Raw genomic sequence first — 17,869 nt, 5'->3', positions numbered from 1 at the left:
CTCCAGTATTTAACTATCATGCAACACAAAAAGCATTAAAATATACATTACAAAGAAGGACCACGGGCACAATGTAGGTTTAGAAAGTTCAACTCCTACAAGAAGTCATGAGCAAAAGACTCTGGCACTAATGTTAACCTACCCACATCAGGCTGGATGCCCAAGGCAGATTCACAAAAACATATGTTGTGAATTTTCTAGAACAAAGAAAATAACTTTTAAAGAAAATTGTTTCCCAGCTTCTGAGATGGGTATGCAGCTATCTCTATACTTCATGCATAGTATACTGTATATATAGAATGCATACATGTAATATTCTGTGTAGGTAGAAAAGTCATGCAACTTTGGAACAACAGTCTTTAAACTTTATAATCTATACTTCCATCCTGTAAAATATTTTAGTTGAAACCCCAATAAAACTCTTTTCACATAGTGCAAGTAAGAAATATTCCAAAGCATTTATCTTTATCCAGAAGTATTTCCAAAATATAATAGAGAAAGGAACTGTGAAACTATTTGTGCTGCATGATATGGTTAAAACACAAATTGGGATTCAGAAATTCTGAGCACACTAAGGTCTGCAGATTAGAGTTGCTTTGGAATAGTTTGCCTTATACATATAAAACATAGTCTTTCAGATGCTAAGAGAAGTGCCTGGTTAACAATGATACTGTTCTCTAAAGTTTAGATGTACCATAAACCCTAAATTGCACGAAGACAATACAACCTATTTATATAACTTCTATGGCCTGTCATTAAAGGAAGACCACACAGAAATCCCAGAATGATTAGAAACATAATATAGAATTAGAATGATTATTGGACTGATCATCAGTCTGGGTGAATTAATCTGCTGTTCACATCTTCCAAATATTTACTCCAGTATGTTGACAATGGAGAGTAAATCACAAAGTTGGAGAAGACCAATCAAACACTTTTCAACTGGTTGACTGACATTGTGCAATAGTATCATAACTGTGTTCTTCCTAGAAAGTTGGTCCCCTCCTACAATACCATGCAAAAAATTTTGATGCAGAGTGGCATGATAGTTATTTGCATTGCTCACCATCAGAATATCATTACTGTGACAATATAATAAAAATATATTCCACATTGGAGAGGCAACCAAAAAAAAAACCAATAATGAAGGTGAATCTACAAAAGCAGATGGCATGACCTAAGCTTTTTAACAAAATCCATTCTAATCCATCCCATCTAAGTGTGATCAAATACATTTCTCTAATATTTCCAAAGCTTAATGTGCCTCTGCATAGATAATTTACATTGTTGGTGAACACAAGAATGTTCCAAATGCACGATAAACATACCAGGTCCCCATACATGCTATTACAGGTTGGCCAGTGCTATTCTGATTTAATAAATGGAGTCTCAGACATTATATTTAATTGCTTAAAATCTAGGAAAGAAAAAAAATACTAAATTAGAAATAGTCTCAATGCCAAGGATCAGCGTTAAATTCTCCCCTTTGCCATATAGGCTAAGTTCTGTCAGTGTTGCAGTGCTATAATGTTAAACTCTTGACTTCGTAAATGTATTAGCAAAACCTGCAGCTGTTCTGCATGGAGTAATATGGCACTTTATTGTCACAAAGAGTGCAATAAGCTATAAAGTGTGCATGTGGTGTGATCTACCGCATCTCATAGATTTGGTCCCAAGGAAAATAAACCAGCATGTGAGACCATATAGTTAATGCATCCTGATGGAAATCAGGGGTATTAGACAGTGAAATATTTCCAGCAATGTACAGAAGTGGAACTTCTGGTGCCCCACAATTTTAGTGGCAAAATGCAGGTACTATGGAGGTAGGGAGGGATTTGGGAGAATCACTCTTTTGGACATAGGCATCTACATTTTACTTACATCCCATTTTCTGTAACTAAAACTTTTTTTCATCTGGGCTGCCCCACAATTTTGCCAGTTTACTCTTGAACAAAGATCTCAGTAGCTCATGGGAAGCCAGCACAGACAACGTATGCTGCAGAAAAGAGTATTATTATGTGTTTTCCAGTATACTGCTATTGCTAGCTACTATATTGGGAACTCTCTGAGTGACTGGAATGTTGTCCTGTAAAAAGTTGGGACCAGTGCCCACAGAGGCTCTTCGCATACAGTTATAATCAGCATTTCCCATTAGAAACAGAACTGAAACACCTCACTGTGGAGTAAGTTGTAATATTTCAACAGCAAAGCCACACAAGTAGTCTTGAGTCACAAGTTTGTCTCTCAAGCTGTAATATTTCAGCTGAACAATGATAGGAAAAGTAAGACAGAAGTGCATTGATACAAAATGGAGATTATTTCTCTAAGTGTGTAGCGTTAAAGCATGTTCCTTACCTAACAGCTGATCTCCACTATTCCTCATCTCTTCTTTATAAAGGTTTTTAAAAAAGGCAGAGAAGAAGCCTTGAAAATAATCTCAAACCTATGCACAATTTGATTATTGTTATTTGATTTTTATATAAATACAGATCCTATATAGCATACTGAGACAGACAGATTTTCTGTCTGTTTCTTCTGCTCAGGAAATGAATATTATTAATAGTAGTATCATCAGAAACTATATTATCCTCTTCAGTACCAGATTCACGAATAAAATTCATTAGTGTTCTCAGAACATTACAGCACCTAGGATTTCTCCTCCCCCACCTACCAAAAAGCTGAGTATTAGGACAGGTGTAGCATGACAATATTAACTTTCCCTCTGCATCATATAATACCAACACTAGCCAAAATAATTATTATTTTATATTGTCTTCTCCCTAGATTGTACTCAGATACAGCAAGAATTTAAACTTATCTGCAAAGGATGAACTTCACTGTCTCAAACGTGTGGGAGATTCCCTTCCTGAAGTGTGGCAGCTGGCTCATTATCAAATGCAAACTGAAACATCTGGGTGCCAGATATGGTCACTTGCTTGTTTTGCACTGCTGAGCTATCTACAGAATATGCTGTGAAGCTATTTAATTTGAGGGGGTAATCCTATAGGTGCAGAAATCTCACGCTATTTTAAAGAAGGATGTAATTTTTCTTGTGATTACTCTTGTTTTGTCTTCTCTACAATTTTGCATGCATCTGTATGCATAGGGCAGTTCATTTGAGGACAGTTTTTCTATATCTGTGTTTCTGTAACTGCTACTTAAGGTAGAGTAACCAGTACACTATACATGGACAGTAAATTCCTTTGTACGTGGCTTTTCAACAAACATGGTCAGAAAAACTTGAAAGAAAATTAGATATCCTTTTTTTTTTATTTTGACTTCCTTTTGCTTCAAGTTTCTTCATTCTCTGTTGCAAGCTGCCAAAGACCATAAACTTTTCTCCTCCCTGTCTTTCACATACTGAATTATGCAATGGAAATTGGCTTGAAAAAAGGGATGAGTGCTTAATTTTCATGTTTCTTAGAGGTAGCCCTTTGTAACTTCACTTTGTAAAAAAAAAAAAAAAGAACTTTGACATTCATCACACAATGATCATATGTTTTTTTGGTTAAGTGTTATCATTTTAGCTTATGATCTTTTTTCATCCAGTACGTTGACTATAGCAGTCTTCAAAGAATTTGTCTGCTGATAGGCAGGACTGCACACAGATTTAAATCAAACAAAATACTAGGGGATAAAGACACACTAAAAGAGAAACAAGCATAATTCTCCTGTTGTCTTCATTGTAGTATGCATTTCTAAAGATCTTCTCTACAGAACAGATGTTTTCCCTGAGTCTGGTGAACTGTTTTTTTTTCCCCTAGATAGTCTCTGCACAGATTAGAGTCACTCATCCTGCTTTGTAATATATTTTAAAAAAAAGTTCCACTAACAATATTCCCAAATCACATTTGTATCTCCTAGCTGTTTCCATAAGCAAGAGGCAGCATATCCTATTGCTGCCTTGAGCAACACATGTGGTGACAGGCCAGTCATTTGCTATCTCAGAATAGAGAGGGTGATGAGTTATAAACTCGCCTTCAGTGACAGCACTTGTTTTTGGTGTCTCTCTTCTACCAACACTCTAATTTTCATTAAACTTGTAGGACTACATTAGCTATGTCTACAACTGCAAGTAGTGTAGTCTTTAGAAATGGATTTGTAGACAGCAACAGCTGGTACCGAGGATCCAGTTTTCACACTATACACATTTCAGGGAGTTTTAACTATCTCTTATCTGATCCTGCGGAATTTAAAGCCTGCTATAGGTGGAGACTGCTGGCGTGCTCCTAGAGCACATCTTCTCATTTAATTTAATTCTGAAGGATGTTTGTGCACTCTGAGACTGCTCTGCATTGCTCTGCAATGCAAACACAGCAAAGGGGACAACTGGTAGATTTGATTCAAAAGTCCACTGCTGATTCAAGCTAAAATGCTAGTGTATACATACCCAAACTTATTTTCTCTTAAATTTTGTATAAATTGGCCAGAGGGTTTCAAAAGGTATAGAAGTACAGCAAACAACTGAGAGAGAGAGAGAGAGATGTTCTATTTTAGTAGAACATCATGGCATGGAAAATAAAAAGTCAGGAAAACATCTCTGAAGATACTTAAGAATACTACGCAGTTTTTATAATACAGCTGCTATCCTACTCTATCCTATGCTGCTGTAATTCCTGCCAGCAAATTACTCAGACCTTTAGTAACAGCAGTTTTTTTCCATCTCATTCTGATACCTTTCACACAATACTGGCAGGCACAAAGTTATTCCTTCTTTTCGTTGTTTCCCTCCATCCCAAGAGACATCTGTAAGCCCTTGTGCTTTTAAAGTGCTAGATGCTCAAAGGCTCTTCTGAAATTAATAATAATCAATGCCAGCAGCATCTCAACACCCTACCCAGTATTTGCATGTGATGGAGGGAAAACAATAGCAAAAAGAGGACATCAACTTGAATTCTTCCAGCAGTTGTTTTAAATGGTGAATATTTTCCTTTTTTTAATGTGAAAAAGAAATAAACAATATCCTTAAACAAAATCTTTTTAAATCCAGAACATAAGCAGAATCTGAATTACTCCAGTGTTCTGAAAAATCTGTATTTCTCTACAGTTGTATTGGCAAACTCAGACCAATAATGGAATTTATACACTGAGTAGCCCTAGACTTTGAAAAATGCCATCCAGTAATAATCTTTCTGATTGCTACATGGTAGCTGCATCAGTTTGGGATGTGGTTTTTTAGACTGCTAATGAAGCAAAATTTAAACATTTAACAAATACTGACTCCATGTTTGAAGCCCAAAAAATTTATATGTAAGCCCTCCATTTCATTTTTGTCAGTGGAGGACTTGCTTAAGACAAAAGAGGGAACTGTAGGGGAGGAATATGAAACAGTTTTGAGAAAACACTGTACTGAAAGTGATGTGCGAACTGAAATGGTACAGAAGGAGTTGTACCTAAATTAAATTCTGATTATTTAGGTGAAACTTTTACATATATTAGAATATACTGGAAGAATGATTCTTCTAATATCTTAAAGAGGATGATTCAAAGCACATTCTGTAATGTAAGAAATTCTCTGAAGGGGGCTATGAGAAAATATCCATGCAAATATGATACATTGAGTGTAAGAAACACTTACCTTGTTGAATATCCTTCATCTCCAGGTGCAAACTGGATATTAAAATTCCTACAGTTTGAGACCGTTTTCCATCCAACAATTTGATAATCTAGAAAGATGATACAAAATGATCTGAGATCAGATGAACACTCTACAAAGGGTTCATTCACATTAACGACAGAAGCTTATTTGTGAATTGAATGCAATGTGTCTCCAAACATCAAACCTAAATGTGGTAGTAAGACCTTCATCTTATCTCTATGCTCTGCACCTTAACAAATGGCTGACAAATGTAAGCTTGAATTCTCACCAGGTCTAGTAAAGAACATCACCTCTTACTTGTAGGATGCTATTAAGAAAGAAAAAAAAGGCACATGAAATATTTTTTCTGGAATATACTTTTTCCCCCTTCTCCTTAAGGTGATCAGGGCAGAACTATTTAAGACATTGTGAGTACATCACAAGTTCCTTAATTTGTCTGCTAGTTTATAGTTCAGTGTGAACAGATTTAAGTCTATCTTTTTGACAAAGGATCAATTCTTGACAAAGGACAATTGGGGAATTCTCTTCTTATGCCCTCTCAACACTATTTCTGGAACACTAGGGGCTACTGAAAGGATTTCTTTCACTCTTGTCTGAATGTGCTTCTTCCTCACCCTTGACACTTCACAAGGATTTGAGGATTTTGTTCACATTTTGGGTAACAGACACTTGTTAGTATAATATACTGACATTCAGATTGTAATCTTTTCAGATGTCAGGTGGGCAGAGGAGAAGAAAAAGGAGTCAGGGAAACCTTGAGGAAGTTGTTTTGGCTGGTTGAAATTAGTGATACTGATGTGGATCAGTCCATAAATAAAGTAATGAAAAGTAAAACATCAGAATTTTAGAAGTGTAGTTCAGATGTTAGAAATGTCAAAACCAAACTTCCCAGAATGTTTGGACTGTTGGTATTTGTGATTTTGGTTTATGTCGTAAGGAAGATGTGACAGCAGCACATCACAAAATGCAACACAGACATAAGCTCTTCAAAAAAAGAAATGTTCAGATCCAAGCAGGTGGCTTACTTTATAGTGTTGATGACCAAATACTATTAAAAATACTAACTATACTACTATTAAAAATAACTAACATGTAAAATTAAAACTAATAGCTAAGTTTTCCTAAATTTATATTCCTAGTCTGAACAATATTTAATCTATATGTATTCAAATTTAATTTTAATAGTTGGGTGACACTAATATTTGGATATTTAATAATACTAAAAACTTTAAGTAATTGTTATCCCTTGTCCCCGTAATATTCTTATAGATGCTCACATTACAGACAGTTAACTAACAAAATTTATACTAACTCATACAAATGTTTCTTACCTATGTTTTATGGGATTTAGGAATATTTAGCTGTGCAACTACTTAGTTATTCACCTATATAAAAGTAGATCTGTAGTTGAAAAATACAGGAAAAAGAGAAATGATAGTGATATTTTCACCTGAAAATGCAGTTAGTTCTTCTTTATGGAGTACTGAAATTGGACAATACATGAACAAGTTGGAATACATGCTGCCTTCAACAAAGATCTGACAGATATTTTATGTCTCTGTTGTAGGGACTCAACATTTGATGAACTTATGTTAAACTAGATGTTGCATATTTTCTGCCAAAATTGGAAATAAAATCTATCTATCTTGAGAGTTTTTTTCAACCTATATGAACAGCACATATGCTGGATATTAAGAAAGCAATACTATTTAAAGTGTTTTCTTCAAATGAGAAAGAATTCAGGCTCTTTATCTCCTGAGTACAGAAGCAGACAAGATGATTTGGCTACAAGTTACCATAAATGAATACTCTGTAAGCATCACATCCTGTTGACTGTGATTTTTCAGAGCAAATGTAAGTAACTGCTCAGTTTATCATGGTCATTTCTGAAGCTTTACATGAATTTGCTGAACTCCACAGCACATTAACTTCTTACAGGGATAATTACAGGCTTGAGTAGTATGCAATTTGTATAGCATTCACTGACCTCCAAGTTGACCTTGTTCAGGGGCAAATTCATAGGTTGTCATAAAGCCCATTAGACATGCCTAGTTTGAGGCAAAACCTTTCCAGACTATAGCCATTGTAGACAATATGACATTTGAAATCATCCTATTAAAGTATTTTTAAGTGCTAATATATTCTCCAGATATGATCAAACTAGCTCACATTGCTAAGCAAGACTTCCTCCTTAAAAGATTAGTGAAAAAAAATTTAAAGACCCTGTATAATTTTAAAAACTAAAACAGAGATTCATGTTTTAAAATGGCCAACTAACTGTATGTTCACATGCATTTTAGACAAATGTACACATGGTCACAATTACCAGGCATCAAACTAGACTCAGACTACCTGAAATAGCTTCAACCGATATCTGTAACTGAAGGCTAATATTTTATTCATTAGAGAGCAAAAATGGAGCAACAAGACAACAGAATAGCTTAAATTGGGCATAAAACTACTCTAAAAACACAGCTGTAATGCTAAGTAGGACTTTTGTCATAGATTTTTAGAGCCAATGTGTAACTTGGAAGATTTTGTGACAAAAATATATAATCAGTAGTAAAACAGAGAACATCTTTTCAGAGATACTCGTTTTGCCCCAAATTATGGTTATTCTGGGGAAGTCACTGACAGGGAATTAAATATGTGTGTGAATTCCAAATGGAAAGGAGGAGACACAAAAAAATCAGCACTTTTCCAGGTCATAAGAACCGTAAGGCAAATAAAATGAAAGTTTGTAAAGACTGCATTGAACTATTTAGTCTATGCTTTTAAAAGACAAATCACTGATCACCTCTCAGCATATTGGGACTTGCTTGTAGCTGGCAGTGACAGGTAAGCAGCTAAAATCCAGCTGATGCCAGTAGATGCTGCTATGCCAGCTGGCAGGGTTTGCCAGCTGCCTGCTGCTCCTCCAGACTATGAATATATCGTTGTAATGGATGCAGCACCTTCTGGCTCAGTGACAAAATTGTGACTGCTGATGCTAATTCATTTAATTCACTGATCCATAACATTATTTGCTTTATGTGGTGTTCCCCGACTATTTTTTAATGTTATTAAGATAGTTGATTTGCTGTACACAAGTGCCCCTCCTACATCTTTCAAATATTTATCATCTAATTTAAAAGTGGAGACATACTGAAGCCTGAATACATTCATAAATTATTCTGTCATTCCCATTAAAAGGTGTTTCTCTAATGTAGCCAGAAATGTATTTCATTAAATATTATACAACAGACTTCACTGTTTTGTCTAACTGCAATGTCTACATTCTGTCCAGGACATTTACTGGTGCTGAAATCTGAACGGATTCAGTTTACTTTAGTGATTAAAAGCTAAATCCTTCGTCCTGCTGGTGCATGGGTTCTTTCCATAATATTTAAATTTATTGAGAGAAACCATAAGCTAAAAAGCTGTCCTGCATATCACAGTGTTTCTCTTCATTCCCACTCTAACTTTTATGGTGAAGTCAACAGCCTGGACCGATAAGCAGTCTGCTGAAACCCTGTTCAGACAGAGGAAGAATATCCTGCACAAGAAGCAAGCAAGTATGCCCCTCAAGCCATTCTACATAAACACCCCAAGAGTTACCAATGAAATTTCAGAAGCTTAAGACTAGACATTATCTATTCTATTCCTACTCAAAGGAGAGCCAAGTTTAACTATTTTTTATTTAACATGGATGAACCATAGTTTTATATTTTTCACATATTTAAAAAATATTTTAGGAGACAATTCTATTTGCAATTCTATTGGATGAAAAAACCCTACTATTTTTAGCCTTTTGCTAAAGGACAAACAAATGGCAATTTCTCAGGATAAAATAGGTGGTAAGAAATGAGCTAGTAAGAAACATTTCAATATCTTTATTCCTATCAAAACTTTAAAACCACAAAGCCACAAAATAGATATTTACCCTTTATGGATACTTTCCATATCCTACATGACTGTAGAGCTTTGTGGTAAACAAGGAACTGCTGTATTCATTCTTCTCAGTACAGCACAAAAAATAAAAAGAAAGTGAGAGTGCCTCGGAAGAGCACGCACTAGCATTTTACTACTTCCACTCAAGTTTGAACACTGTTTATTATCTTATGCAGACAGCTGAAGACAGTCATTGTGTTTCAACCCTGCAAAGCTTCCAACATTTTCTGCAATATCTGCCCTTCTTGCGGAAACACAAAATTCATTAATTGTAATTGCTCATTTAGTTAGATGGACAAAAAACTTGCTGACAGACATATCCCTTTCAGTTAAAAAAATGCAATTCACTCAAAATATTGACACTCTTCTTAAATGAGAACACATGTTAATAATTATGTGAAGTCTGTTAGAGATAATAGACAACAGAAAAGCCATTATCTTTAATGTCCTCCTGCGTCTTTGAAATGATAATCATTGCACTAAAGGGCCAAAAATGATTGATGGACTTTCATTTGGAGCATACACCTGACACAAATTACTTGACATTTACTCATTTTTTTTGTAAGATGAAGACAGAGTGGCATCACAAACATCCAACTATCCTGTTTCTTGAAAAGTATAGAAAATACTTGAGTTTTTGAGGATAAGTTACTAACAAGTGCTCAAATATATTGGAAAAACTAACACAACTTGAAAATATGTGTAAGTCCAGCAATGGAGCTACAGAATGCACATGGAATAAATCACAGCAAAGGAATGTTCTTTTCTAAATTACCTCTTTTTCAGGCTTACAGGGTATCATAGCTTAATAAATAATGAATCGTGTTTTTTATTTAATTCCAAAATATATGTCCTAATTCTGCCTTTCTTCTATTTGGTACTACAAGAACAGATTTTGGTTCTGCAAGTTTAACAGGAAAAGGAGAACCTATGGCTTGAAAACAATTACATGTGCCTACCAGCTTAAAAATGTGCATGGATATGTACAGACAAGAAATGTTAAGAGTTTAGAATGAATGAAAGCAAAATTGTTTGCATGTAAAACTTCAGTCCGTCATCTGACATGAAAACATCTACAAAATACTTTCAGAGTCTGGGAAAGATGTTAGATACTTCAAATTACATTCAAATCTATTGAAAGCTGAGTTCTTTCAAAAACAACTGATGGGGGGGGTGTCAGAAAAATAGGTTAGATTTTTAATATGCTATTTGTTTTCAGTTTTCATTGTTTTCATGAACAGCTATGGACCTTAATGGTACTGTACTGAATCTACTTACAGTTGAACATTTTTGGTACGTAAAACTTTATAGTTGAAATCCATTTACAATTTCACAAATATAACTTACAATATGGTTTTTCAAATAAACCATACATTCCTAGACAAATGCTTTAATGCGAGTGTTAGTGGATAATACAATAGGTGCAGAAATCATATGTCCAGAATGCTACAACTGAAATCTAAGCATAAGAAAATATAGACATGATGATGAAAACAGTCTAGATTAACAGTTGCACTTTCACAAGCATGTCAGTGATACTTTAAAAATAGAAGTTAAAAATAGAAGTCATATTCAAAAGGCATTTAAGGTCTAAATGTCCAATAGAATCAATACCTAAATTGAAGTTATATACTAAAATAACCTGGTGGATCTAGCCCTTTTTCTTCTTGATTTCCAAGAAGCTCTAACTTCTAAGTAATTTTGAAAGTGGGACCAACTACGCGCATTTGAAAAAGCTTAACTAAAGACCACAACACTTTACATGGTGTAAATACTTTTAGACCTAATGTATACTACCAAGCTGCATCATATCAGTAACTTATGTATTTAGATTAAGCTAACTGAATTAGCCAAAACCAGAGAGAAATTTATTTGATTCATATTCAGAGGCTAATGAACAACCTTATTTTTGTCCAGTAGCTTCAACTTTGCCTGCTGCAAATTCAACCACTTCAGAACTATCCTAGGAAATAAATCCCACTCCTTCTACACATTATTTATCCACGTAGAGTCTCTGGGGAAGTCAGGATGCAAGCAGTAGTCTCTTTTCCATTTCCTAGATATCACATCCAAAAAATCACTGCATTGTATTACCTCGTATAAGATTATAATGCTTTTAGTCTTACACTTCAAAAGCATTCTTATGAGAGAAGAATTACATTTATTAATCCTTAAATATATTGCACACTATTTTGCTCTAATATTGGGACATAACTAATATATTCATCTAGACAGTAAATTCTCCCCATCTAGAAAAGACAAACTCTACTCTCAAGACATAATACCTAAAAAATGAGAATATTTATTTTGATCAGTACCTACATAATACTGTAGAACTTTTATTTACAAGATTGCATATATGCAGAGCAGATAAATGCACAAGAATAAGGGTTTCCTGAATATTTCAGAGGATGTAGAGTTGGAAAAAACACAACAGGTTCTTCCAAAGCTGCTAGATTTTCCAAAGGAATGCATGATCGAAGAAGCATGAGCAGCCACACACTTTGTAGAGCTTCTAAGCCCAGATAAGCATTACCATAGCAAACTTCAAGAGTATATAAGTGTACCAGAAAGGTACATCTGACCTTCATTTAAACTATATTATTTTTACATTGTATCACTATCAAGTGAATATACTATATTTTTCCAAAATAAGTTAATATATGCCTAAAAATACATAAAATCACCCTCTGTGCAGTCCTTTAAGAATTTATATTACCATTGCTGCTGGAAGGTTCTTAACTTCCCTTCTTTTTTTCCCCACATATTTGTTAGAATACCTTATTTTTTAATAACTGCATTTCAGATTCTAATAACTAGAAAGCCTCTAGAAACTAGTGTAACTCAATTAATAAGCCATTTTCTGGCAGGCACGAAAGCAACAAATTTGGGAATCATGAAAGTGCTTCCACTCTGGAAAAAAGGGTAGCCAGCTGTTTCCATTCATAGGACAATGGACAGAAAGTGGACTTTATGCCTTTTAATTGAGTAACAGAATCATGATGTTGGAAAGGCGCTCAAAATGTCATCCAAAGCATTTATGCACTTCAAGATAGTATTAACTATATATGTATCATTCTAAATAAATTTTCTTAAAGATGTCCCAATACAGTAACACAATTTCCCTAGCCAAAATTTTTCTGCATTCCTTTGCTATCCTTACTCTTAGAAAGCTTTTAATATTTTTTCTTTGCAGCAGCTGCATGCACTTGATGACACTTACTGTGTGTCCCAATCAACCTTCTCTTTCCTAGACTAAACAATCATAATAATTCAATTCTTTCCTCAGAGACTACTTTTACACTTTTCATCATTCTCACTCTTCTTGACTCTTTACAGTTGGTAAACATTTTTAATGAAGGGCTGTAGTGCTTACATCTAGATGCAGTTCTTAACTGAGACATGACGAGTAGATTGTCTTGCAAGTAATACTTCTATCGATCTATCAGAGTTTTGTTTTCCCTTTCTAGTAGTACCACGATTTGACAATTCATGTTCCTCTTGTGAGCCATTATAATCCCAAGATCCTTTCTGCTAAACTATTACCTAGTCAGTTAGCCAGTTGTACCCCATCTTATTTTTAGGTAGCTGAATACCCTTAACTGTATTAACCTTGTGGTTAACTGTATTAGCTTTGTGCTTATCCCTATCTTTCAGACCATATCTCTGATATATGAAAGCTTTCAAAAGGGTCTACTCCAGTACATTTGAAGCCTCTTGCAACTAGGTGGTGGCTGCAGAGGTAATATTCCATTATCCAGGTCATAAGTGAAAATACCGAGGCAACCAGACCCAGCATAGATGCCCACAGAATCCTCAATGTATTCTCCTATTTTGACACTGAGTATATGTATGAGTATAAATATATTCTATATTATACATATTTATTTTATAAATTATATATTATATTGTAAGTACATTTTATATATACGAGTATAAATGTGTATACGAATATAAATACACACTCAGAAGTTTCCCTTTTGAGCATAACTTGCCAAATGGTACTGGAAAACAGACAATCCGTTCCATTTATGTAGGACAAGATTTAGATATTTCTGGCTGAAAATGGTAGATGTCTATCAGCTGTAAGCAACAAAAGCATAGCATACAGTGAATATTTTAATCTGTGTCACCATAAGGTGTCTACTATGTGGACAAATGGGTAAGAATAGAACAAAGTGAAATTTCTATAGACTTAATGTGATGCTTTCCACAGAAGCATTCATTTTACAGACTAAGCATACAGATTATTCTGACTGGTTTCACAAAAATAATAATTCTGAGAATAAATTGAATAATATTCTTTTATTTGGAACTGCAAGAGAAATGTAAATAGATGGTAAAGAGTCATAATTCACAGGCCACATTGTTGAAGTCTTCTTAGTTTTATAAAGAAGACCCAGTTAAATGAGAAACAATTCCCCTCTAATTTGAAAGATAGAATCTTACTTCCAATTTCATAAGGAACTTCATTGTGAAGCACTGATATAATTCTCATTTAAGGAGAAAAGTATTAAGTAATCATGTTTTAATAAGCAATCCTGCACCACCTATTGGTCTGTCATTTCTCTAAACACCAAGCAGGCTGAACTTAATTTGTATAAGATGGTATGAAATAGGACAAAGTTTGTGCAGAGAAGAGATTTAATGCAGTGAATAGGTCAGCAATGACATGTATTATTAAATAAAATAGCTTACCTACTCCAAACACAAACTACTACTCCAGATTCTATCGCTGTACCCTATACCTTGCTCTGGAAGGCTTTTTTATAGAACATGAGAAAGGAATTTACAAAGAAATACAAAATGACACAGCATCAACTAAAAATTATAATATATGATGAACCTCATAAGATTCATATGTCTTTCTTATTGTCTGTAGAAAGCATCTTTGACCAGACTATGCAATTCCATACACCGTGACACTTGTAGCATTCTTAAGACCAGACAATCACAAATTTCTGTACTGAAGCAAAGAAAAAGATTGTTGTTAAAACCCTAGTAGATAGATTTAACTGTTAGAAAAAAGGCAAGAGAAGTTGAGAGCTGAGAAAAAGCTTGAGAAAGCACAAATGAAGCCAGCAGAACTGATAGTTTTACATTAATCTACAGGAGCTTTCTGTCACTATCTACTAATAAACCCCCCTGTAACTAAATAAAATGCCTCTCTACTACTGTATCACTTGCAGCCCACCAAGACTGATCCATTGGAGCCAGCCTGCAGACATCTGGGCTTTCAGAGAGACAAAGAAAAACACAGGATCATCTAAGAGGACCAACTGCCTATAAAAATATTCAGCTGCTACTATGAGTCATTTAACAGAGAAAGGTGGAAAGACAGGATATACAATTAAAAAATGCTTCCATACTCAATTAAATTCAAATTTCACTTGAATTCTAAAAGCTGATTTATTTTTAATTTTTAAATTGACCAAATGACGAAAAGTTTAATATTGTTGACCATGAGTTTTTGAAATTTTCACAGAAACCCCTACAATTCCCATGGTTTGTAACACGATGATCATAATCCCATGAGTTTTACCAAACTAAAGACATAGTAATAGATATAACTCTTAATTTATCTTTTAGGGGATTTTTTTTTTTATTTTCACACAGTACTTTAAAGAAACTTTTGAAATTTCATTAATTTCAGTAAATATATCCCTAGTCTTAAAATAATAAGCTTACATTTAATAACAAAACAGAATAATTCAAACAGTGACATAAATAAAGAAGATATCTTTGTAAGAAAATACATTGGCTTCTCACAAGAAATAGTAATTATTATTATACCATTATTTCCTATATTGTATAGAGTAACTATTATCCAATTCAATTTTGGATAAAGTTAAGAGAGATCATTAAAAAATTGTGCTGCTGTAGCAAATAAGTTAGTTAACAAAGCAGCAAGGAAAAAGAATAATGCAATTTCATCTTTCAGAATACAGGCCTAATTCTCTACCTGGTTTGCTGTCATACACCTGGAGAAATAGGTATATTTACTTAATTTCTGAGATTTTGAAATACAAAGGTAACTCTTTGCACATATTATTTCTCCATTAAAGTTACATTGGTTACATTCTTCTTCAAAGTTCTTTAGAAACCTGTATTTCCTATTAAATAATTCTTTCTGAAAGAGGTAAATTGATGAAAAGTAAAAATAAATTTACAAAGAGGGCATCAGAAATGTGAAGTAATGGGATTTACAGATATAGCTGAGTGCTGCATGCCATATGTACTTGAAGCATTTGTCAAGTAAAATATGTCAAAATATTTTTCACAGAGATATTAATGTCCAACTTCAATCTAATATTTGAAGGACTGTAACAATTAATAATTTCTTTAAGGTGTATTTACAAATGCCAGCATGACCCCATCCTGGCCCCATTTTTCATTTTTCACTTTTTGCATCATGAGTTTGAATTTTATAAATTCTGTAGCCTTATTTACACTTCTCATTAACTATTGTGCTAAGACACAATATAGGAAGTTTATGATTAAAGATGTTTTGAAAGATCTGATTGCACTGATATGTATCTATGTATGTATATTTCATGTTATATGTATTATAAAATTGAAAAAGGTAGATAGCATAGCTTACATACAAAGTGCCCTCTTGTGGTTCCAAGCAGGTAAACTCAAACAGATTTACGATACAGTATATATTTAAATGGGTTTCTAATATATAACCACATTGTTTTAGGAAAACAGTATCGATTATTATTCAGCCTAGACTTTCCCCTGCAGCAAATACTACTAATGCCATTTCTTTGTCCTATCTGCACATAGTAATTGACAAGTAAAAGAGCTCTCTGTAACGGATCATGTCAGAGGCAGACAATATCTGTGCTATGGTAATGACATAGCTACTGCAGAAAATTTTGGCCATTAAAGACATGATTGTCCTGTCCCTTCCTGACACAGCTCTTTAGCTATACCGGAAACAAGTTTTTTGGCATTCCTTATTCAAAACGTCTAACAGTCCTATCTTGCTTTATACTTTATTATTCCAATAAAATTAATCTCAGTGGAAGAGAGGTTTGCTAGAGTAACTTAATGACAGCCTTTAATTATAAATCAGTTCAAGGGCAGACATGGCCTTAAATATTGGCACCTTTAGATACGTATTAGAACTTTCACTCAGTTCTCCTATACAATATTTTTTCTGCCTCACTGGGATGTGGAACTTTCATTTTCAAATGCAAGAAATCTTCCAAGGTAAAAAATAACCCCGCATTCTCAAGCAAGAGTTGAATCAGCAATCCACCTATTTTGCTCTAAAATGAGATTTACAAACCCATCTGTTATCTGTTTGTTCAAAAATAAATAAAATGAAACTAAACAGTGACACAAAAAAAGAAAATACAAAGAAACAATAAATACCTTTTTGGCCTTGGTTTTTTTTTCATAAGTCTCTGATAATGGTTTTCTTTTTTCCTGAGTGGTGTCTTTGGAGAATAAATATTCAAACTCGGCAGTATCAAGTATGTCAGGTTCTTCTAGTGATTCCCATAATGTTGGCATAGCATTTTTCCTATAAAAGGAAAGTTAATAATAAAACTTCCAATAAACATTTATGAAAAACCATAATAGAGCTAACCATAATAGATGAAAATCCATAATAGATTTAAAACTCAAAGCAACATGCACTGCTGCTATACAAACAGCATTCCTTCCCTATACCTTGCTCTTGTAAGGAGTCAAAATGTTTTGCAGAAGGCTGTACCAAAAAGTCTAGCTATTTATTATCCATGCCTGCTAGACTATCAAAATGCATTATTTGTATTGTACATTTTTCTGTACAACAACCAAATATTACAACTGCAGCTTGTGCAAATACATCTTGAGAAACTTCTGCCACTTCAACTAGGAGTATTTCAACAGCAGCTTTTTTAAGAAATTCCCAGTAATCTATTTAGACCTATAAAAATAAACTATATGAACAAATAGTGAACAAACTTTATTGAAGTATATTTTAAGAGCATTTGGGGTCATTTGTATAGGACTTGATTCACTTCATGTTAGCTGCAGATGTTGTAGACTCATATTTATCCTTGTTGCAGTTCTGAGAAACTAGAGTAATTATGTGGCCTATATTTCGGGAGACTAACCAGTATTGTGCTCCATTCAACCAACTGTAAATTTTAAATGTGGATTATCTTTCCTTCTTCTTTTGCCTTCCAAGACCAGATTTAGTTTTGGAACACTTTGGAACTTGTTTACACAATCCTCTAGTTTTATCTGGATTTGGGGAAAATATTATGTAGTGCTGCAAACACGGCATTTCAATTCTGAATGAGCTTTGTTTCAAAATTTCAATGCTTCAGGAAAATATGTGAG

At 34.1% G+C, this 17,869-nt stretch overlaps 1 protein-coding gene across 3 annotated transcripts in view; it reads right to left on the bottom strand.

Annotated features, from left to right (window-relative positions):
- FMN1 (formin 1) overlaps positions 1-17,869 on the bottom strand; it is a 209,397-nt gene that overhangs the window by 73,642 nt on the left and 117,886 nt on the right. For all 3 annotated transcript variants that reach the window (XM_076344909.1, XM_076344910.1, XM_076344911.1), the window contains 2 exons: positions 16,913-17,063; positions 5,579-5,666 (listed from right to left, as the gene is read on the bottom strand). In XM_076344909.1, the coding sequence (XP_076201024.1) occupies positions 5,579-5,666; positions 16,913-17,063 (239 nt within the window). The remainder of the gene's footprint in view (positions 1-5,578; positions 5,667-16,912; positions 17,064-17,869) is intronic.

Source organism: Aptenodytes patagonicus, chromosome 7, assembly GCF_965638725.1.
Source record: "Aptenodytes patagonicus chromosome 7, bAptPat1.pri.cur, whole genome shotgun sequence".
Lineage (NCBI taxonomy): Eukaryota > Metazoa > Chordata > Aves > Sphenisciformes > Spheniscidae > Aptenodytes > Aptenodytes patagonicus.
The sequence above is the reverse complement of the archived record's forward strand: the minus strand, read 5'-3'. Positions and strand labels throughout refer to the sequence as shown.